Source organism: Malaclemys terrapin, chromosome 1 (assembly GCF_027887155.1).
Source record: "Malaclemys terrapin pileata isolate rMalTer1 chromosome 1, rMalTer1.hap1, whole genome shotgun sequence".
NCBI classification, from domain to species: Eukaryota; Metazoa; Chordata; order Testudines; family Emydidae; genus Malaclemys; species Malaclemys terrapin.
This window is the reverse complement of record NC_071505.1, coordinates 296848272-296871559: the sequence shown is the minus strand read 5'-3', so window position 1 is coordinate 296871559 and position 23288 is coordinate 296848272. Positions and strand designations below refer to the sequence as shown.

At 42.2% G+C, this 23288-nt stretch overlaps 1 protein-coding gene across 2 annotated transcripts in view; it reads right to left on the bottom strand.

Moving 5' to 3' along the window:
* Window positions 1–22985, bottom strand: part of RNASEH2B (ribonuclease H2 subunit B) — a 56450-nt gene extending 33465 nt beyond the window's left edge. Inside the window, exons 1-4 of one of the 2 annotated variants that reach the window (XM_054015132.1) lie at window positions 22701–22985; window positions 10246–10317; window positions 8042–8149; window positions 4880–4956 (exon numbers count right to left, since the gene is read on the bottom strand). In XM_054015132.1, the coding sequence (XP_053871107.1) occupies window positions 4880–4956; window positions 8042–8149; window positions 10246–10317; window positions 22701–22815 (372 nt within the window). In that variant the 5' untranslated portion in view covers window positions 22816–22985. The remainder of the gene's footprint in view (window positions 1–4879; window positions 4957–8041; window positions 8150–10245; window positions 10318–22700) is intronic. The other variant, XM_054015126.1, reaches the window with a different exon arrangement.
* Between the last annotated feature and the right edge of the window lie 303 nt (window positions 22986–23288).

Below are 23288 nucleotides of genomic sequence, written 5' to 3'. Positions count from 1 at the left end.
TGTCCTACCGTGAAGCGGAGGAAATGCCTGTGGCCCCCAAATATGTGAATGTGGAAGTACCCACCTTGGAGACTGAGGGAGGCATAACTGTCTTCGGGATCCAGGGAGGGAATGATGGGAGGCCAGGGAGACCATGTGGAACTTGAGTTTTACCATGTACTGGTTTAGGCCTCGCAGGTCTAGGATGTGCCTGAGGCCCCCTTTGGCCTTCGGGATAAGGAAATAGCGGGAGTAGTACCCTTTGTATCTGAACTCCGCAGACACCACCTCCACCGCTCCTAAGTGAAGGAGCCGCCTCACCTCCTGCTCGAGTAGGCTCCCTTGAGAGAGGTCCCTGAAGAGGGATGGGGAGGGCGGGTGGGTAGGTGGGGTAGAGAGAAACTGGAGGGTATAGCTCCGGGAGATGGCGTTGAGGACCCAACGGTCTGAGGTCAGTTGCAACCACTCCGGGAGGAAAGAGCATAGACAGTTGGAGAAGGGTAGGCCGGGCGGATCCGTGGTGCAGAATGGTAAGTCATCCCCAGGAGTCCCATCAAATCTGGCGCTTACCCACCTGCTTGCCCTTAAAGGAGCCAGGCTGAGGCACAAGCAGAGACTGCTGCTGTGGGTGTTTCTTATAGTCCCTAGATTTTTTATAGGGAGGCTTGTATCTGGAGTGGGGGGCCTGGCTGGGGGCCTGCTGAGGCTTGAACTTGGTCCTGGCCAGGGTGGGACATACAGACCAAGCGTCTTTAAGGTCATGTGAGAGTCTTTGAGACCATGTAATTTCACATCTGTTTGCTGCGCTTGCCATCGAAGGGGAAGTCCTGCAGGGAGCTCTGTGCCTCGCTGGACAACCCGGACAAGAGGAGCCACGACCCCCCCTCATGCACACTGCAGAGGCCCTAGTTCTTGCAGCTGTGTCCGCTGCATCGGAGGCTACCTGAAGGGCTGCTCTGGAGGCAGCTGTGCCCTCCTCTACCACGGCCTTATACTCCTTCCTATCACACTCCTGGAGGGAATCCACAAACTTTGGCATTGAGCCCCATAAGTTAAAGTTGTATCTGCCCAGCAGGGCTTGGTGGTTTGCCACCCTCAGTTGGAAGCTCGAGGAAGAATAAAGCTTTCTACCAAACAAGTCCAGCCTCCTCGAGACTTTATTCTTAGAGGCGGGAGCGGGTTGGCCCTGACGCTCTTTGTGGTTGACCCACCTCAACCACTAGGGAGTTGGGGGCGGGGTGGGTGTATAGATATTCGTGCCCCTTTGCGGGCACGAGATACTTCCGCTCTGCCCTCTTAGATATGGGGGGCAGGGAAGACGGGGTCTGCCACAGGGCATTAGAGATCTTCGCCACCCTTCGTGGAGAAGAAAGGCCACCCTGGCCAGCAATGTGGCAGGGAGGACATCAAAGAGGGAGTCCAAAGGCTCCTCCACCTCTTCAGCCTGTACACTGAGGCTTGAAGCCACCCTTTTCAAGAGCTCTTGGTGGGCTTTTGGGTCCTCCTGGGGAACAGAAGGAGGAGGCGCCGTGATTGCCTCATCAGGGGAGGATGAGGATGGGGGCGAGGTGCTCTGCATCCCCACCAGTGCCGCAGAACCCAACACTTGGTCCCCTTTGAGCGCGGGGCTGGGGAAGAGTGCTTCACTGACCCCTTCCTGGGGGGCTGAGAGAGGGAGGCCGATGGTCTTTCCGAAACCCCGGCAACCGAGCAAGCCACCACCGGGGGCTGCGTCAGGGTCCATTGGTACCAGAACGTTGGCCAGGGAGCCTGGTGCCCTTGCACTTGCTGTGGCACTGTGGGAACAGGCTGCCCTGCCGGGCTCACCCGGTCCACCAACTGTCAGCTCTGAGGGGAGGCCGGGCTGGCATACGAACGGCCGCTATCCTGGGATGGGGACGAGTAACGGTGTCATGAACTGTGCTGGGCTCGAGACCTTGAGTCTGGTGTAGAGGAGCGGGAGTACCATCTGTAATGGCTGCTCTGCGAACAGCTTCGTTGGGCAGATCCGTGACGGCCGGTTGCTAGCGTTCTACGCCTGAAACTGAGGGAGCAGTGCCGTGCTGGGGGACCTCAACTGGGACGGAGAGCGTGAGCGGCGTTAACATCGGTACTATGAGGGGCTACAGCGGCTTCTTGGAGTCGGTGTCTGTCCCAGTCCCGGTGGGGCACGCTCTGATCTCGAGGCCTGCACTCCCTCAATGTGGAGCTCTGCCTGGATTCCCTGCTGCTCGGCACCCAACCAGACAATCTGGTGGGGGTCGATGGGGACCGGCACGGGCTATGAGGGGGAGAGGGGGACAGTCACTCTGTGGAGAATGGCATCAGGAACCTTCCCATGACGATGAGCGGTACTGCCCGGGTGGCGACTGTGGCGGTCCAAGTGCCGGCTTGCCTCTGGACCGGGGAGCTGCTGGGGTTGGTGCAGCTGGTACCGGGAGAGACATTATGTCTCAAGCTGCCTGCAGGGCCTCCAGCATGGAGGGCACCCATATGTGGCCTCTGGCGTCCAGGGAGGCCGACTCAGAGTGGGCTGGGCTACTCCGCTCAAATTGAGTTGGAGGCCGCGAGGTCGAGGGGGATTGAGAGCTGCCCAATGTGGGTCTAGTCTCACCCCCAGCCTTGCCCCGGGGCCTTGACAGAGAAGATCTCTTCTTCGTCTTCTTAGAGTGTCCTGTGGATGGGGAGAAGTGCTGGCTGGTGGAGGGCACTGCTGGGTCGCTGCACGCACCGATGCTGCATTGCTCGGTGCCGACTTGGACTGGCATAGCGGTGTCAGGGCTGACTCATCAATATGGGTCGGAGCCGTATGTCCCTCTCCTTCTTGGTCCGAGGCTTAAATGATCTGCAAATCTTGCAGCGGTTGCTGAGGTGGATTTCCCCAAGACAGCGTAAACAGCTATTGTGCGGATCACTTACAGGCATAGGCTGTTTACAAGTGTTGCACGACTTAAAGCCTGGGGCGTGCCCCGACCCCAGCACACTTTTTTACTCTATCTATATAACCTTTTTTTTAAACACACACAGGTACTAACTATCTACAAACTAAACGACAGTCTAAACAGGGAAAGCGATAGCTGAGAATTGGAGCACAGCAGTTCCAGGGAACCTTCACTGGAGGCAAGAAAGAACTGAGAGTGGGGGAAGCGCGCAGTGCCCCTTATACCGTGCCATTGCGGCACCACTCCAGGGGTCGCTAGGGGCGCTCCCCTATGGGTACTGCTAGGGGAAAAACTTCCGGCACTGGTGCATGTGACAAGCACACACACCTATTGTGGAATGCACATGAGCAATCACTCGAAGAACCACCACCAGTTTTGGGGATTGTCTGCCCTATTCTTTGCAGTTTGTCCTGAATAAGCATTCTCAGTGTAGCCCCTCCAGGCACCACAGTCACAGGGACTCATAGGCCTCAATCTCTAGGAACAAAGAATGTAGGCCATCCTTATAGAACCGGGGGATCTATCCAGGGAAGCAGTGATGCTGAAAAAGATTTGAGAGTCATGCTGGAAAATCAGTTGATTGTGAGCGCCCAGTACAACCCTGTGGCAAAAAGGGCTAATGCAATCCTTGGATGCATAAACAGGGAATCTTGAGTGTAGAGAGGCTATTTTACCTATGTATTTGGCACTGGTGTGATTGCTGTCGGAATACTATATCCCGTTCTGGTGCCATCAATTCAAGCAGGATGTTGATAAACTGGAGAAGGTTCAGAAAAGAGCCACAGGAATAATTAGAGGATTATAAAACATGCCTTACAGAGATAGAGTCAAGGATGTCAGTCTATTTATCTGAACAAAGAGAAGGTTAAGGAGTGACTTGACTAAGTCTATAAGTACCTACACAGGAACAAATATTTGATAATGATCTCTTCAATCTAGCAGAGAAAGGTGTAACACAACCCAGTGGCTGGAAGTTGAAGCTAGACAAATTCAGACTGGAAATAAGGTTTACATTTTTAACAGTGACAGTAGTTAACCATTGGAACAATTTACGAAAGGTAATGGTGGAGTCTCCATCACTGACAATTTTTAAATCAAGAATGGATATTTTCTAAAAGATATGCTCTAGGCATTTTTTCAGGGATGTTCTATGGTCCATGTTATACAAGAGGTGGACTAGTCGATCACAATGGTTCCTTCTGACCTTGGAATCTATGAATCCCACAAAGTCCTAAGCAACCTGGCCCCAATCCAGCAAAGTACTTAAGCATGTGTTTAAGTGCTTTGTTCGACTGGTGCCAAAAAAACGTAACTCAAATGTTAGGGGGAAATCTTGTGCTGAGCAGTCACAAAACAAATTTTTACAATGCTTATAATTCAGCTTGTTTTGTTAATTTTTATATTTAGTTAGGCAAAATGGCTTAGAGATAAGTTCTCAGTAAGGACTAGACATGTGGAAATTTCAACTTGGAAAGGTCAGCCATTTTTAAACTCATCAACGTGCAAAGCCGCATCTTCACATTTTTCTAGAGTGGTAAAAGTATTTTTGTTTCCCTCACCTTCCATAATTAAAAATGGATGAATGAATTCATCTCAAACTTTCCAAAATATTCACCTTTGGGATGAGACCAAGAATGAAACATTTCAGATGAAATTGAAAATTTTTCAGATAATTATGAGCAGAGAGAGAAATATAAGGCTTGTGATCAAAATCAAAATATAACCTTAACTATAACATCCTTTCCTGACAACACACTACATCTTTGATCACCAAACAACAGTGGCAAAGATGACAACAACCTGTCTGGGACATGTAAATATGCTCCAGTGAAATATAATTTAACATTCATTTAGCGTGGGAGTCCCACTTTAAAGAATTAAAATAACTTTTAGAGAAAATAAAGTAATAAATAGCTGTTTCCCCTAAAATTTCTAATGCCAGAATCAAGGACACTTACCTCTTTCTCTGCCTTTATGAGGTAGAAAAGCACCAGAAATAAAGGATCCACTGGGGTTGCAAACAATAGGCGTCCATCTATGGACAGAAAGATGAAAGAACATTTTATTCTCAGAAACATAACATAGGCAGCTTGATTATTTCCTTTTAATTTTACTGATGGGTTTTGCAGCGTTTTCATGGAGCAGTTAAGTAAATTCTGTTATTTTGTTTTATAAATGCCTTAATATAAGAGGGCTCAATTCTCAATTGTGCCTAAGCCACATTCAAATACTGCGGGACAGGTGTCTTGATAGGAAGCTGACTGTAGTTCAATGGTTCTGCTCTCCCCCTAGTCCTGGCATAAGTTAAAGCTGCAGGGGTCTAGCTTCAATGAATGCTACGGGGAAATCCCTTCCATCAGCAGAGAATCAGGCATAATGAGGCCTCGCTCTGCTGTGGCCCCTTCCCCACTTACATCAGGCAGCAAGCTCTGCAGTAGGAAGCAGAAGATGAGTTGTAGCTGAAATCTGCATGCTTCACAAAGGTCAGAGATTCCCTCTGCATGGGGGAATTCTCTGTTGGTTTCTTATGTGACACAAAGTGAACTTAGTAGACCAGAGAATATGGTCCAGTGTGTATGTTTAATAATATATACCAATTGCAATATGGGGCCTTCATTTAACAGAGCCCTCAATATAAATAATTGGAAACAACAATGTAACATGAAAGCAATTCGTTAGATAAGATCTAATAATTGATAACCATTTGACATTAGAAAACTAAAAATGAGTGCAGATATTTGGACTTGACAGCTAGAGAGAGCTTTTTGTTTTAATTCACTAACAGGGAATGAAATTTTAACATACTTTTCCCATTTTGTATTTCCTAAATCTTGCTAAACCAAGATCAGGTTATTAGTGAATCATTTGGCTTACAACTAATAATTCATTCTTCATATTTCAAAAAGTGTTGATTTTCCAATGGAAGACCTAACGACAGAACCAACAGGCCCAATGGTAAATTATAATTTGTGATGTCTTTAATTAATTTGCATATTTATTTCCAAATCTTCTCCATTTTAGAGTAAGATCACTAAATAAGTATGAAACCTCATTCTCCAAGTTCTGTCTTACAGTCATATATTCCTTGTCATTGGTACCTTTTAATCTGATGGCTGGAAGGTACCATCATAGCACTGAGAAAGCAATTTTTTTTTTTTTAAAGAAGCTTTTTTGTATTTTGGGGACATAGAATACTAAATGTATTTCTATTTCTCTACACACTCATTTGTTCCCGTAAAAACAACATTTCCAGTAGCAATGAGTCTAGTAATGCATTACTGTCACTTGAAAAATATGAGAAAAATCCAAACAATGAGATCATCATTAAATATTTAAAAATAAATAATAAAAAGGCAGAAAGAAAGACAGGCCTTTGGAAGGCAGCAGGAAATTCAGGATATGTCTACACTACAAGTGTTACAATGGCAGAGCTGCAGTGGTGTACTCAATCCACCCCCTTGAGAGCCAGTAGCTAGTTTGACAGAATTCTTCCGTCAATCTATTAGTGTCTAAACCGAGGCTTTGGTAGGCTTACTTTTTCACACTCCTGAGTAACGTAGCTAAGTCAACCTACGTTTTAGGTGTAGATCAGGTCTAAGTTTCTGGAACAGCTGAAGATGGAGCATGCTTTTCAAATAGCAGCTTCTGTAGTCTAGATCATTAAGAGCCACAACAAATATGTTACTGCTTGAGAGGCAGTTCAACCCACCTTCCAGGTAGTGCATTTGCATCAGCAGTGGGATATAAAGAAAAAAAAGGCCAACAAGAGACGATAACATGAATTACAGGGAATTGGAGCAAGCTCCTCTTTCAGGGGATGCAGGAAATCAAGAATGAGAGATTCCATGGCACAAGTATCGATATGTCAGACAAATGGGAGAAAAGACAGGGAAACTCCACTCAGGAACCTGAAAGGCTCACTAACAAAAACTAGGTTGAACACGGACCCATTTTACAGGAAGTGAAAAACTAATGAATTTCAGATTTATACATAGCTAGAATACTCAAACAAAAACAAAAAGCTGGAAAATTATTATCAGAAGAACAACTTTTTCAGAGGTACAGAAGTTAATTTTATACATGCCCCTGCAGCACTCAAAGAAATTAGGAACACCTTTCCAGGCTTCTAAACAAAATGCAGGTGATGGTTCCTGAGGACAGCTATTTCTCAGGGGCCAAGGCAGAAGGTGGGAGGAGAAGGGGACATAGAAAATTCAACATAATCAGCAGCATGAAGCATTCACACTCCCTTGGCTCAACACCCATCCACAACAACTCAAAGCTTACAGCAGCATTACTTGCAATCTGGTTATTCCTATATGCACCTGTGCAAAGGAAATTTAGAATTAAACACACACCTAGGGATAATGCAATTAAAGAAGATATACAGTTTTTAGAAAATTGTGTGTATCATTAAATGATACTTTTTCTAGAAAAAAAATCAAATAAAATAGGATGCAGTAATTGACTGGACAAGAAACTTTTCTCTAGCGACATCCTCATTGATAAAAACATTGTTAGATCCTTGGTGAGAAGGTACAGAAAGCTGTCTGCCTTCTATTTAAAAAGATAGACTAGGATAAGGAGTGGGCTGTGAATATATAGGGGAACTTGCTCCAGGTTATGAAATTTCTAAATACCAGCCTCAGAAAAAGAACCATCAGCTTGAGATCCCAAAGCTTTTCTGGGAACCAGAATGGTAGGTGAAAGGAAGAGGGACCAAATGTTTCAATGCCTGAAACTATATTTCATTGCTAAAATAAGTGGGTCCATTTATGCTTTTTTCTGTTAAATTAAAATATACGTACGTTCCCTAAGGACTTGTCAGGTTGATTGACAAGGAAAGCTAAATATTTTGTGGCACTTGAGTTTACTACAAGTTGATTTTTTTCAAGACACATGAACATCTGTCTAATTGAGACTGCCAAAGGCAGTCTTCTAACAGACCACAAAGCCCCACCCCTGGCTAAATCCAGATGGCATGTGAGTGCCTCAGAAGGTAGAGATACTGTGTGACTGGACTCTACAATTAGGAGATACACCAGTAGATTTATGGGGGGGAAATGTATGAATATTAGTTACACTTACGGGTAAGGGAGAGAAAACACTATGTTACTCACCATGTTGAACAGTCTGACCTATAAACCAAGAACGATATTCTTCATGAAAAGCTTTTACTTCAAACAGCTGCTGTGCACTGCTATTGAATAAGTAGAGGGCAGCTTCCCCTGTTAAAAGAAATCTGGTTTGTATTTGCAAGCTTTCATGAAAATCAAAAGACCATCCAATATGTCTGAAGAATGTGCCTATTATATACATAAACATACATACATTCTACATACACTGTAACTACAAAGAAAGCTTAGACAAAGAAAACTATTATATACAGATGTTCGTTTACCAGCTCTATAATCCCTACTCAATTTTGAATCAATAAATAAGAAGTGTGAATAGTTCATCTTACAGTGCAAAGCCTTTGATTCAAACCCAAATCAGATCACACAAGAAATTAGCTTTTGTCTATATGGGAGGGGGTGGTGATAGCGAGAATTTTGCTCTTCTTTCTTTGTGTCTGTCTCTGAGTTATCTGACTCAGGGATAGGGAATGAGAGTCCCGACTCTTTTAAGTGCCATTTTGTTGTTTGTCATTTATTTTTGTGTGTTGGTACAGATGTAGGGAGAGTATGGGTTAAATGAATTAGGTAAATGAAGGAGCTGAACTAGTGGGTTTCATTAGAAACTTAATCTTGGAGATGACAGAAATGCTTTGTTTTAGGCCCCTTTGCAAAATCCCCCTGCTTCTCACTGGTTCACATGGACAAAGTGGAATGGATCATTATTATGCCCCCCAATCTTAGTTTTGATTACGAAATGCCAAATATATTGTGAACAAGGCTGACAATCTCCATTACTATAATGGAAAGTCACCAAGACTTTGATTTGGAAGTTGTATGATTTTGCAGACTTGGTTAGTTCTGGCTGAGCACTCAAGAGCACACCAACATTGCATGGGTGTTTATACAATATTTGGAGACAACAATTTATTTATTAAAACACAAATATTCTAAAAAGATGCTAAAGGGGTGTTTTCTTCTCTTCCTATTTCAGACTCTGCACTAATACATAAGGTTACATAACCAAAAGTTTGCGCATTACAGATCTTTAAATAGGCTTCCTGTAATTCTATAGTAAGTTACCCAGCTTCGGTGTCAACAACTACACCTAAAGCTTTTTTCTCTAAAAGCCTTACCGACACACTTTTCATTCTACAAGTTAAATAGATCACTTCCTTCCCTGGTAAAATATAAATTCTTATCCACCTTTTTTCAATTCTGGTGACAAATTGCAAAGCCAATTCAGTACAGCAGATGGAAGTTGTGCATTGCTTTATATTTTGAAGCTAAATTCTGAATATTTTTAAACAGAATTAATAAACTCTCTTTCCATTCTGCATCTCTTATCTTTCACTAATCTCTTCCTTTAGGCACAAAGCAGAAACTAGCTGATTATCTGCACCTGTAATTAAGTTTCTCTGATGTGTTTTAATGCCATAAACATGAGTGGTGACATTTTAAAAAACCCAGTGATCCTACCGAAAGCAAATGAATTTATGAAGGGAGCGAAGAAACAACCTGAACCAGATTTTTTCCAACTACTTTAAATGTGAAGATTTTCTGTTTAAATAAACTAAACAGGGTTTAATACTGTATACTTTAATGAAAAGAAAGTCTTAGACAAAGGCAGCTTTAAGATACTCTAGCTATACAATCAAAGAAGAAAATGATTGTTTTGGAGATTGGAGGGAGGTTCATTAAATTTTCTACATTATTTATTTTTCCAATATGTTTCTAATTAAAGGTAAATCATCATCTACCGACAAGAAAAGAGATACCACACTTTGGACTAAGTAAAAAAAAAATTGTAGTTAAAAATGAAAAGGCTCAAAAGTTTGGCAAGTGTAATAAAAGCCTCTCCTAACTGAATGTTTATTTTATAGTATAAGGTGACTAGCGGAAGAATCTAAATTTGGATTTATAAGAAAGGCCTGTGGATCCCCAAAAAACTAATGCATTTAAAAGATTCATTTGAAATATACCACTTTTTTGTGCTGCCAATATTTCTGATGAACAGTTCCACCAATTAAAATTATAAAATACAGCCTAAACGTTTGAACTGAATTAACTACATGGCATCCTCAGCAAAATCTCTGGCACATGAGATTAACACTATCATCATTTCAGTTTGCAAAATATTAATCCTCTGGTAGAGATAAGGAGAGAATTAACCATAATATTAACAGTGTCCTTAACTGTTGCAAACTTGCCTGTACTTGGATTACGCAGTCTTGTAAATAAAGGTCCACCATCAGGTTTCATAGGAAGATCAGTAACAGGCTCTGAAAAGAATTATAAAATTATAAATTGAGAGATCTTTCCCACCCCATCATACTTCACCAACATACTTGTCTGTATTAATTGGATTTACCTTTCAGATACTAGTAAGTTCCCCCCGAAAGCCACAGAGTATGTCCATTACATCAGAACACAAGAATGGCCATCCTGGACAAGAACAATGGCCACCTAGCCCAGTATCCTGTCTTAGGACAGTGGCAAGTGCCAGTGCTTCAGAGAAAATGGACAGAACAGGGCAATTTCCAATCATCCATCCCCCCTGTCATCCACTCCCACCTTTTGGAAATTGGAGGTTTAGGGACACCCAGAGAGTGGGGTTGCATCCCTAATATATCTTATATATGCTAATATATCCGAATATATTTCTAATATATCACTTTTTGAGATGGGGTGACCAAAACTGCACGTAGTACTGAAGGTGTGGGTGTTCATGGATTTATACAGTGGCGTTATGATATTTTCAGTTTTGTTTTCTATCCCTTTCCTAATGGTTCCTAACATTATGTTAGCTTTTTGTTTTGGGGGTTTTTTTTGGACTGCTGCTGCATACTCAGTGGATGTTTTCAGAGAACTAGCCATGGTGCCACCACAATCTCTTTCTTATGCGGTAACAACTCATTTAGACATCATTGTTTTGTATGTATAGTTGGAATTATGTTTTCAAAAATGCAGTACTTTAAATAAATAATTAATGGAGATATCCCATCTCTTAGAACTGGAAGGGACCTTGAAAGGTCATTGAGTCCAGCCCCCTGCCTTCACTAGCAGAACCAAATACTGATTTTGGCCCAGATCCCCAAGTGGTCCCCTCAAGGATTGAACTCACAACCCTGGGTTTAGCGGGCCAATGCTCAAACCACTGAGCTATCCCTCCCCCCTCACCAACACTGCATTTCATTTGCCATTTTGTCACAGTCACACAGTTCTGTGAGACCCCTTTGTAACTCTTCACAGTCAGATTTGGACTTAACGATCTTAAGTAATTTTGTATCATCGGCAAATTTTGCCACCTCACCATTTACCCCCTTTCCCAGATCATTTATAAGTATGTTGAACAGTACTGGTCTCAGCACAGATCCTTTGGGGACCCTCCTATTTACCTCTCTCCATTTATTCCTACCCTTTGAGTATGCCTACACTACCATTAAAAACTCACAGCTGGCCTGTACCAGCTGACTCAGGCTCACAGGGCTTGGATTAAAGGGCTGCTTAATTGTGGTGTAGAGATTCAGGCCTGGTGTTCCATTAGCTACCCTCCAGTTATCTGATATAGAGGCTGATTTAAGTTATAGGCATCATATCACAGGTAGTAGTTCTGCAATTTCATATCTGAGTTTCTTCAGAACTCTTGGGTGAATACCAACTAGTCCTGTTTAATTTATCCATTTGTTCCAAAACCTCCTCTATTGACTTCTCAAGCTGTGAAAGTTCCTCAGATTTGTCACCTAAAATAATGGCTTAGGTGCAAGGATGTCCCTCACATCCAATACAGTGAAGACCAATACAAATAATTCATTTAGCTTCTCTGTAACGGCCTTGTTTTCCTACAGTGCTCCTTTAGCATCTTGATCGTCCAGTGGCCCCAATGACTGTTTGGTAGGCTTCTTGCTTTCAATGTACTTAAAAAAATATTGGTTGTTAGTTTTTGTCTTTTTCTAGTTGCTCTTCAGATTCTTTCTTGGCCTGCCCTAGTTTACACTTGACTTGCCAGAGTTTATGCTCCTTTCTATTTTCCTCACCCGACTTCCAATTTTTGAAGGATTTCTTTTTGCTTTTAACCACCTCTTTTACTCTGCTGTTAAACCATTGTGGCATTTTTTGGGTCTCTTACTGTCTTTTATATTATAGTCACTATTACTGAGCAATTCAGTTATATTCACCTGTTGGACCAGATCCTGAGTATCACTTAGGACTAAAACAAAAATTGGCTCTCCCTTTGTGGATTCCAGGACAAGCTGTTCCAACAAGCAGTTATTTATGATGTCTAGAAATTTTATCTGTGTCCCTTCCTGAGGTGACATATACCTAGTCAATATGAGGATAGTTGAAATCCCCCATCATTAATTTATTTTCTGTCTTTGTAGCCCATCTAATCTCCCTGAGGATTTCACAATCACTATCACCATCCTGGTCAGTAAGAAGTAGTATATTCCTACTTCTTACTATACTTTTATTGTTCAAGCATTGAATTTCTATCCATAGAGATTCTGTGGTACACTTTGATCCATTTAAGCTGTTTACTTTAACTGACTCTAGGCTTTCTTTCACATACAATGCCACGTCCCCACCAGCATGACCTACTCTGTCATTTCTTACATTGACTAGAAGTAATTTTCATTAGAAATCAGTTATGCTTGAAAATCAGGTTGGCATGCAGACGGGGAGAACATTGCAAGGGTGCTGTCTTGCAGAAATGGATACCAAACCAACTTGGTCTTGAACATTAAGAAACCCCTATTTATGTGGAACACATTCTTTAGTATTCTCTCCTGTATAAGAAGTCAGGGCAAGAAAGCATTACTTTTGTGGAAAGGGCATCAGATATAAGAGAAAAAAGACCACATTTTACAAACCTTGTGAAAGGCACAGAGATCTTTACTTACAAAGGTAACTGGATTGCCTTTTTTTGAGGTTTTCAGTCCCACACTCAGTGAAAAAGATAATGTTGTTGCTGACTTAATGGGCTTTCTTAAAAAGAAATATCAAAGCAGCTTTGTTGTTTCCAGGAAAACTAAGAATTGAAATGTGTCTTTTGTCTTAAGATCGAAGACCCATAATTGGTTAAAAAAATTGGAGAATAAAAGTAAAGGCCAAACCAAAGATGCAGCAAGAGGTCTCTTGTTAAATCCTAAAGGAAGATGGTGGATTGTTTGCCACAATATACAAGAATAGTTTTTATAAACTCTGCCCCAAAGAGTTTCTTTTATACGAGCAAAAAACAAGTTAGCGAGAGTGTACAAGGTCTTCTGATTAGAAATTATGCCTTTCAATTAATTATACTGCACCTAGACACTGTACCAAGATGGAGGCAGATAGACACAACCGCTCACCCAGTAAAGGTGGGTGTATTAGCAATAGATAAACTAGACATTTGTTCATCTAGCACAGCATTTAAGAATATGCCTATATTACAGATTTACACAAATATAGAGTGCCTTAATAACCCTAACAAATGAGGTAACACTGCTCTACAGCCAAAATGCTTCTGAAATAAATGTAGTCAAACTTTACTAATTCTGGGTCACTGAGAACGAAAATGATGCTTAAAATTGTTGATTGGCTCTAGTTTTCAAAATATGCTATTGGGTCAGTATATACGACCCTTGACTTGGGAATGGCGGAGGATAAATGAGTTATAAAGGGAAGGGATCTCAATTTAAACCAGAAATGACTAAAATACATCTTTGACTGGATCTATGAATAAATCTATGACTGGGTTTGGACAGTACTTGCTTTTTAGGCAAAACAATGAATGATGCAATCTGAAGCTGGTATTGCATCATACATGATATGAATTGCATCATGTTATTCCTAGAAGTCATGGATGATGCAATCATAACGAAGCTTACATCACTGTGCTGAACAAATTGCCCTATATCAGCTCTAGAAATCATACAGTGTCGTGCTCTCTTATCTGTCAGTGTTTGATTTTGCAAAGGGACACATTTCTGTTTAGCCAAAGTGAGCAGAGATGCCTCGTACTTGTGTGAACAGTGCAGATAACTTCTGCTATGTTTGTGGTGAAGTGACTTTTGCATCACAAAAGCGCAGTATAAGCACTATGGTTAAGAAAGCCTATCATCTTTATTTTGGCTGCAAAATTGGAGATCAGGACAAGAGGAGGGCCCCACACATATGCTGCAACACTTGTGCAACAAATCTTCGCCAGTGGTTGAACAGGAAAAGGAAATCTATGCCTTTTGCAGTGCCAATGATTTGGAGAGAGCCAACAGATCATACCAGCAATTGTTACTTCTGCATGGTGCCTCCAGTTGGGAAAGGTGTGTCAAAGAAGAAAACGTGGACTGTGCATTATCCAAACATTCCATCAGCTATACGCCCAGTACCCCACAAGAAGGACTGCCGGTTCCTGATGCACCAGAATCATTCTCACTTGAGTCAGACGAGGAAGAGGAAGAGGATGAAACTTCTGGTCCTGAACCATCAATGTCACAGGACCCACATTTTCTCCCATCCTCCTCCTCTGAACCACACCTCATAACACAAAGTGAACTAAATGACCTTGTCAGGGATTTGGAACTACCCAAGAGTAAGGCAGAGCTGTTGGGCTCCAGACTACAGCAGTGGAATCTCCTGGCAGGTGATGTTAGGGTTTCCATGTTCCGTGACCGTCCAAAGGATCTTGTCCCATTATTCTTCATGGAAGGTGATCTTGTAGCCTGCAACAACATCAATGGTGTGATGGCAGCACTCAACATCGTTCACGATCCAGATGAGTGGAGACTTTTCATTGATGCATTGAAGACGAGTCTTAAAGCTGTTTTACTGCATAATGGCAATGTTTTGCCATCAATTCCAGTGGTCATGCAGTCCATATGAAGGAAACCTATGACAACATGAAACAACTTTTGAGGTGCATAAACTATGACAACATCAGTGGCAGCTTTGTGGCGATTTGAAGGTAGTTGCTCTCTTGCTTGGTCTGCAGACTGGATACACAAAGTACTGCTGTTTTCTCTGCGAATGGGATAGTCGTGCAAGAGATTCCCACTACCTCAAGAAAGATTGGCCACTCTGACAGTCATTGGAGCCTGGGAGGAAAAGTGTTCAGCATCCACCACTCGTTGAATCAAGGAAGATTTTGTTACCACCCTTACACATCAAGCTGGGTCTGATAAAGAACTTTGTCAAGGCCATTGACAAAACACAAGCAGCTTTCAAGTACCTCCGTGGAAAATTTCCAAGGTTAAGTGAAGCTAAGATAAAGGAAGGTGTTGGTCCTCAGATTCGTGAACTTCTTCCAGATGATGCATTTGACCATGCACTGCGTGGCAAGGAAAAGACGGCATGGAAAGCCTTCCAGTTAGTGGCAATACATTTTCTCGGAAACAACAAGACAGACAACTACAGGTTGTTGGTGGAAAACCTCCTCAAGGCATACAAAAGCCTTGGTTGCAACATGTCACTCAAGATACATTTTTTGCACTCTCATCTAGATTTTTTTTCCACCGAACTGCGGAGCAGTGAGCGACGAGCACAGCGAGCGATTTCACCAGGACATTGCAACAATGGAGAAACGCTATCAGGGCATATGGAGCCCATCAATGCTTGCAGACTATTGCTGGACAATGACAAGAGATGCTCCATTTAATGAATACAAGAGACAAGGCAAGAAACGCTGAGTAGACACTGAATAGGACTAAACTATGTACATAATAGTTTTTTGCCTTTTGTTTCATAATAAATTTTATTTATATAACCCTTTTGCTGATTTTTAAAGTGTTACATAAACAGGAGAGGTGAAATATTATCATGTAAAGCAACCATGAAAAGACCTAGGTTTACAATTTATGATTAAAACTCTACTATCTACACAATATACATAGACATAAAATGTAAAAACTTAAATATCTTAGAAACAGTAGCCAATCAGTTGTTTTCATTATCATATTTGAATTCAGCACATCAAAATACATAATAAATAGCACATTTTATCTCTGAAGCAGATGACTTCTCAAAAATTGTAGACCAGTGTAATTAAGAGGTAAACACAATGTCTTTATGGGGCTGTTTAAATAAATGTCAAAACTGGTTTTATGCAGTATTGTTGTAGCTGTGTTAGTCCCAGGATATTAGAGAGACAAGGTGGATTTGGTCATATCGCTTATTGCAGTGGCTCTCAACCTTTCCAGACTATTGTACCCCTTTCAGAAGTCTGATTTGTCTTGCGTACCCCCAAGTTTCACCTCTCTTAAAAACTACTTGCTTACAAAATCAGACATAAATACAAGTGTCACAGCACACTGTTACTGAAAAATTGCTTACTTTCTCATTTTTACCGTATAATTGTAAATCAACTGGAATATAAATATTGTACTTACATTTCAGTGTATAGAATATAGAGCAGTATAAACAAGTCATTGTCTGTATGAAATTTTAGTTGGTACTGACTTCGCTAGTGCTTTTTATGTAGCCTGTTGTAAAACTAGGCAAATATCTAGATAAGTTGATGTACCCCCTGAAAGACCTCTGTGTACCCCCAGGGATACACATACCCTAGGTTGAGAACCACTGTCTTATTGGACCAACTTCTACTGGTGAGAGAGACAAGCTTTTGAGCTTTTTTTTATTGATTCAATAAAAGAATATTCCTCATCCACCTTGTCTCTCTAAAATTGGTTTTGGTATATATTATTTAAGATATAGTCTACAATAATCTATGCAGTATTCATCAAGTAACACCAAACAGTTTTAAAAAAATACTTTGAGATGGACATGTCTTTGACACACTTTTCCCAACTCGAGGCTCCATGCAGAAGTAACAATTGCTGGTATGATCCGTTGGCTCTCTCCATATCATTGGCACTGCAAAAGGCATAGATTTCCTTTTCCTGTTCAACCACTGGCGAAGATTTGTTGCACAAGTGTTGCAGCATATGTGTGGGGCCCTCCTCTTGTCCTGATCTCCAATTTTGCAGCCAAAATAAAGATGATAGGCTTTCTTAACCATAGTGCTTATACTGCGCTTTTGTGATGCAAAAGTCACTTCACCACAAACATAGCAGAAGTTATCTGCACTGTTCACACAAGTACGAGGCATCTCTGCTCACTTTGGCTAAACAGAAATGTGTCCCTTTGCAAAATCAAACACTGACAAATAAGAGAGCATGACACTGTATGATTTCTAGAGCTGATATAGGGCAATTTGTTCAGCACAGGGATGTAAGCTTCGTTATGATTGCATCATCCATGACTTCTAGGAATAACATGATGCAATTCATATCATGTATGACACAATACCAGCTTCAGATTGCATCATTCATTGTTTTGCCTAAAAAGCAAGTACTGTCCAAACCCAGTCATAGATTTATTCATAGATCCAGTCAAAGATGTATTTTAGTCATTTCTGGTTTAAATTGAGATCCCTTCCCTTTATAACTCACTTATCCTCCGCCATTCCCAAGTCAAGGGTTGTATATACTGACCCAATAGCATATCTTGAAAACTAGAGCCAATCAACAATTTTAAGCATCATTTTCGTTCTCAGTGACCCAGAATTAGTAAAGTTTGACTACATTTATTTCAGAAGCATTTTGGCTGTAGAGCAGTGTAATCTGGTAAGCAACATTTGCTCAGAAAACATGCCAAGTATCCTGCAGATGAAAAAGTAAAGCCATAACATAGCTGTTCCTTTCATTATTAAACAATGAAAACAGACTTTTTCTTTGCTCATGTGATTAGTTCAACTGACGACTTAGAAATTGCACCGCTCAGCCTTCCAATTTAACTATTTGGCATTCCACTGATTTCTGTTGCAAGTACTGACAGTATCTTGCCCTTTCCAGTGCTGCATCACAGTGATCAGTTGAGGGAAAGCACGTCACCATTAATTGAAGTGCAAAAGTTTCAGATTAAGATTTACTATCAGTCTGAATGGTTGCATCTGATGAAGTGGGTTCTAGTCCATGAAAGCTTATGCCCAAATAAATGTTAGTCTCTAAGGTGCCACAGGAGTCCTTGTTGTTTTATCAGTCTTAATGGTGAGTCAGGAGATGGATAAGGGAATAACAGAGCTTTTTATTTCTAGCTGTTTTCAATCCAATCTGCCATTAGCAACTAAAAATCATGCGAGGGCTGATCAATGGTCTCTGTGACATTAATACAATACTAATTCTCGGTACAATGGGACTAGTCACATGAGAAAAGTTGTGTGTGTGGTTAAGTGTTTGCAGGGTCAGGCCCTAACTTTGTAGCACTCTATTTCACACAGTTTTCAGTATAACAAGCTGCTGCCATGCTGCTTGGGGCTTGATGGATATCAAGATACACATGATTTAAGTAGCGCTTCAGTTTCATTTCTGAATACTTGCTGACAAGTCCCTTAATTTCAGTTTCCCTTCTCTGTCTGGATTGATTCCAAGACATCTGCTTCTTTGCAGAATTAGCCCATCATCTCCATTAACGTTAAAAAAAGGCACAATCAAAGCAAGACGAACCATTCATGTCCAGGTGAAAATAATGCTACTGAATATATAGGGTGGTACATGATATCAACACCCATGTGAGCTATTCTAATGTTAAGATTACTCATGCGAGCAGCTATAGGTGTGACTTAGTGTTTGTAGGATTGGATCCTTTGGATGTACCTACTTTCCAAGAAGAAAAAGTAACAAATAGCTCTTTTGTGCTTCTTGTTGTAACAGTAAAACAAATCTTTTCTCTCCATAAGTTTCCCTGCATAAAATCAGAAACTTGTTACTTATCTACCCCACAAAGGAGTTGCAAGAATTTAACTTCCTCAAAAAACAGACTATTCTGTTGGAAATTTGGAAAGCAAAGTCAAATTTTGCAAGTATAGCCTTAAGTGAATTTTTCAGAAATTCTGACAAAACACTTCTGAAATATGGGACTTCAAAAAGGGATATTCAACTTTCTGTAATTTATCAAAAACACTATCAAAAAAACATTAAATTTATTATATTCAATGGTCTTCAATTAGACCTCAACTATTAGACCAATTAGACCTAGGACTATTTCTGATTATGTCAGCAGTAAAACCTTGGAGCTATTTGCTGTGGACTTTTGAAACTCAATATGTGCTTTCAGGTTCTACTGAATTTAATAAACTTTCCTATACATTTGATGAACTTTATAAACTTTGCTGGAGCTGTGCTGGCAAAGTTGGCAGCTTTGCTAGTGCAGCTGTTCCCACACCAGGAGCACTCTGCTGGTATATTATACCTATACTATACCAGTAAAGCCCCCCAGTGTACACATAGCCTCTGTAAGGAAACCTGTTTGAGTTCATGGAAGTTACAAGCTCTGGCTCCAATCCTGAAAATGCTGATGTTAGAGATTAACATTTTGCACAGAACTGACTGCTCACATGCATAAAGTTAAGTGTGTTAAAATTAATAGGACAGAGGCATTTGTGGGCAAAGCCAACTGTTTGAATGCAGTACATAACCCTAAACTGAAGTTTGCATAGATGTCAAAGTAAGAAGTGGATCCCCATCCTATACTGGAATTCAGGAATTCTGGGTTCTATTCCTGGTTCTGCCACTAGCCTGGTAGGTGACCTCACTTCACCTCGCACTGTACCTCAGTTTTCCCAGCTGTAAAATGAGGAGAATGATACTGACATCCCTTGTAAATTGCTTTGAGATCTGCAGATGAAATGCATGATATAAGAGCTAGTAGTTATTATTAGGGCTGTCAAAGTGATTAAAAAAATTAATTGTGATTAATTGCACTGTTAAACAACAATAGAATATAATTTATTTTAAATATTTTTGGATGTTTACCACATTTTCAAATATATGAACCTCAATTACAACACAGAACACAAAGCGCACAGTGCTCACTTTACATTTTTTTATTACAAATATTTGCACCGCAAAAAACAGAACAGTATCCTTCAATTCACCCCACACAAGTACTGCAGTACAATCTCCCCACCATGAAAGTTGAACTTACAATGTAGAATTATGTAAAAAAAAAAAAAAAAACTGCATTCAAAAATAAAACAATGTAAACTTTAGAGTCTACAAGTCCACTCAGTCCTACTTCTTGGTCAGCCAATCACTCAGACAAAGTTGGTTACAATTTGCAGGAGATAATGCTGCCTGCTTCTTGTTTACAATGTCACCCGAAAGTGAGAACAAGCGTTCACATGGCACTGTTGTAGCCAGCGTTGCAAGATATTTACATCCCAGATGTGCTAAAAATTCATATGTCCCTTCATGCTTCAACCACGATTCCAGAGGACATGGTTCCATGCTGATGATGGGTTCTGCTTGATAACAATCCAAAGCAGTGCGGACCGACATGTTCATTTTCTTCATCTGAGTCAGATGCCACCAGTAGAAGGTTGATTTTCTTTTTTGGTGGTTTGGGTTCTGTAGTTTCTGCATCAGAGTGCAAGTAAATGTAAAGAGTGCAGAATGCAAGTAAAACAGAATAGGAGATATACAATTCTCCCCCCAAGGAGTACAGTCACAAATTTAATTGAAGCATTATTTTTTTAATGAGCATCATCGGCAAGTCCTCTGAAATGGTGGCCAAAGCATGGAAGGGGCATATGAATGTTTAGCATATCTGGCATGTAAATACCTTGCAACGCTGGCTACAAAAATGCCATGTGAACGCCCGTTCTCACTTTCAGGTGACATCGTAAATAAGAAGCAGGCAGCAGTATCTCCTGTCAATGTAAACAAACTTGTCTGTCTTGGCGATCGGCAGAATAAGAAGTAGGACTGAGTGGGCTCTAAAGTTTTACACAGTTTTGTTTTTGAGTGTTGTTATGTAACCATAAAAAAAAAAAATCTGCATTTGTAAGTTACACTTTCAGGATAAAGAGATTGCACTTTAGTACTTGTACGACATGAACTGATATATACTATTTGTTTTATCATTTTTACAGTGCATATATTTGTAATCAGAAATAATAATATAAAGTAAGCACTGTGCACACTGTATTCTGTGTTGTAACTGAAATCAATATTTAAAATGTAGAAAAACATCCAAAAATATTTAGTAAATTTCAATTGGTATTCTATTGTTATAAGTGTAATTAATTGTGACAAATTTTTTGAACTGTGATTAATTTTTTTGAGTTAATCGCATGAGTTAACTGTGATTAATTGACAGCCCTAGTTATTATTACTATCAGCAGCAGCATCTTGTACTCTCTGCATGTCAGATCCAAGAGTGTGGAACAGAAAAGCTAAGAATGGAGCCAGGGAGGAATCAGCAAATCCAGAAGAAAATAGGATTGAGTAATGCATCTTTTCTCAGTTTTCTACAATTTGTGCACATTCTCTCTCACTCGGCCACCTTCGTTTAAAAATTAACCAATTTTTTGTTTGGAGATTACTGAAGGTAAGAATCAGATGATATTTTTAATACAGACACTGCAAAAAATTAGCAGTAATGCAATTTTACATTTACAAAACACACTGAATGACAGTTGTGGAGTGGAGGGAAATACAGGCCAGAGAGGATTTCAGTTTTTAAGGCCCTCATCTGAAACATTCTTCCATCAGATACAGGGAATTCTGTTTGTTTATTCTACAAGGATGAAGGGTTGAGTAGATCCCTGATCAGGTTTAGAACTTTGTGTCTCAGAGGGGTCTAAGTGTTTCAAAGCTGATGTTTATGTCTCTATGCTATTCCCTTTAGAAAACAGAAGACAGAATAAACTGTGAAGTAGGTGAGACTCCTTCACTAAAGATTGTCAAAAACAGGTGAGATCAAGTACCTGTGGGAGTACTCTAGAAATAATATTTTGCACTTGTAGAGCACCTTCTCTCCAAGGATCTCACAGCAATTTACTAATTCTAATGAGTTAAACCCTGTGATATCCCAGTGATGTAGGAAAATATTGAGTCAAGACTGAGAAGCAGAATGGTGAACTCTGTAAGACTTTGCTTAAGGTTACACACAGGCAGCTCTGGTAGATGATCCAGCTACTTAGCAAGATAGGCGTTGGCTGGATATACAAAGAGGTCTTGACTAGGGTGCAAATCAGCCAATGAAATCTAAGTACACCTCTACCCCGATATAACGCGACACAATATAAGACGAATTCGGATATAACGCGGTAAAGCAGCGCTCCAGGGGGCGGGGCTGCAAGCTCTGGCAGATCAAAGCAAGTTCGATATAACGCGATTTCACCTGTAACACGGTAAGATTTTTTGGCTCCCAAGGGCAGCGTTATATTGGGGTAGAGGTGTACTTGATAAGGGAAGAGCTCTCTCTCCTTCTGCAACATCAGTAGCCTTTGAGATGCATCTAGCTCACTGGTGAGAGGGAAGGGGCAGCAGATATAGCCCTTCACATCCTGCCTTAATACACCCCCTGCATCTGCCCCCTTAACTGTAATACAGCTGCAAAGAATTTAACCTTCTACAATGAGTAGCCCCTCAACCCCGGCTGGGTCCTGCTCCCTGGGACTGGACGGGGCACAACAAAGGGAGCCTGAGTGGACCAGGGGATCAAATCTCACTGCACTGAGGTCGTGCCCCTCCTGGCCGAGATGGGTCACAGGGCTCCAGTCTCCCCTGGGGCGCTAGTGGGGGATGGGACATGGGGCGCTGAGGGAGGTCCACTCTCCCCCGGGGGCGCTGGTGGGGAGACGGGGCGCCGGGGCTCCAGCTCTCCGCGGGGCCCGGGGGAGGGGAGTTACCTGGTGCAACCAGCACCCACTGGTCGGCGTGCGAGTCCGCCGGGCGGCGCCGCCCACTACCCAGCATGGTCCGGGACCCCCGCGCTCTCGGCGCTGCCCGTCTCGGCCTCCGCATCCGAATAACGGCGGGGCCGGGGCGGGCGCGCGGAGCGGGGGAGCCACGCGCGCAGCGCCCTCCCGCCAGTGCCGCCCTGGGCCCAGCGGGGCCCGAGAGCCCGGGGGGAGGCGGGGGCCGCACGATCTGCGCGCGGGGGTCACGGGGGAGCCCAGTCGCTCGCGCGGCAGCCAGGGCACCCCTGGCTGGGGTTTGCCGCGCACCCCCGCACCAGCGCCGCCAAATGGTACGAGCCCGAGGGGGGGAGGCGGGGCCGGACACACTGCGGCGCCTCGCGCTCGCTCCCTCTGTGCTGCCGGGCTGATTCCCCTCCCCCCTGAGCCCTTCACCCGGTGTGAGGCGCTGCCGTGCTCCGCCTTCAGCTGAGGGACGGACTGACGTCCCCTAACCCCGCCCCCCACACGGCCTTCCCCGCCTCCCCCCCCCCAGCCCCAGGGGAGGAAGAGCCCGAAACTCCTAGAGCGTTAGAGGCA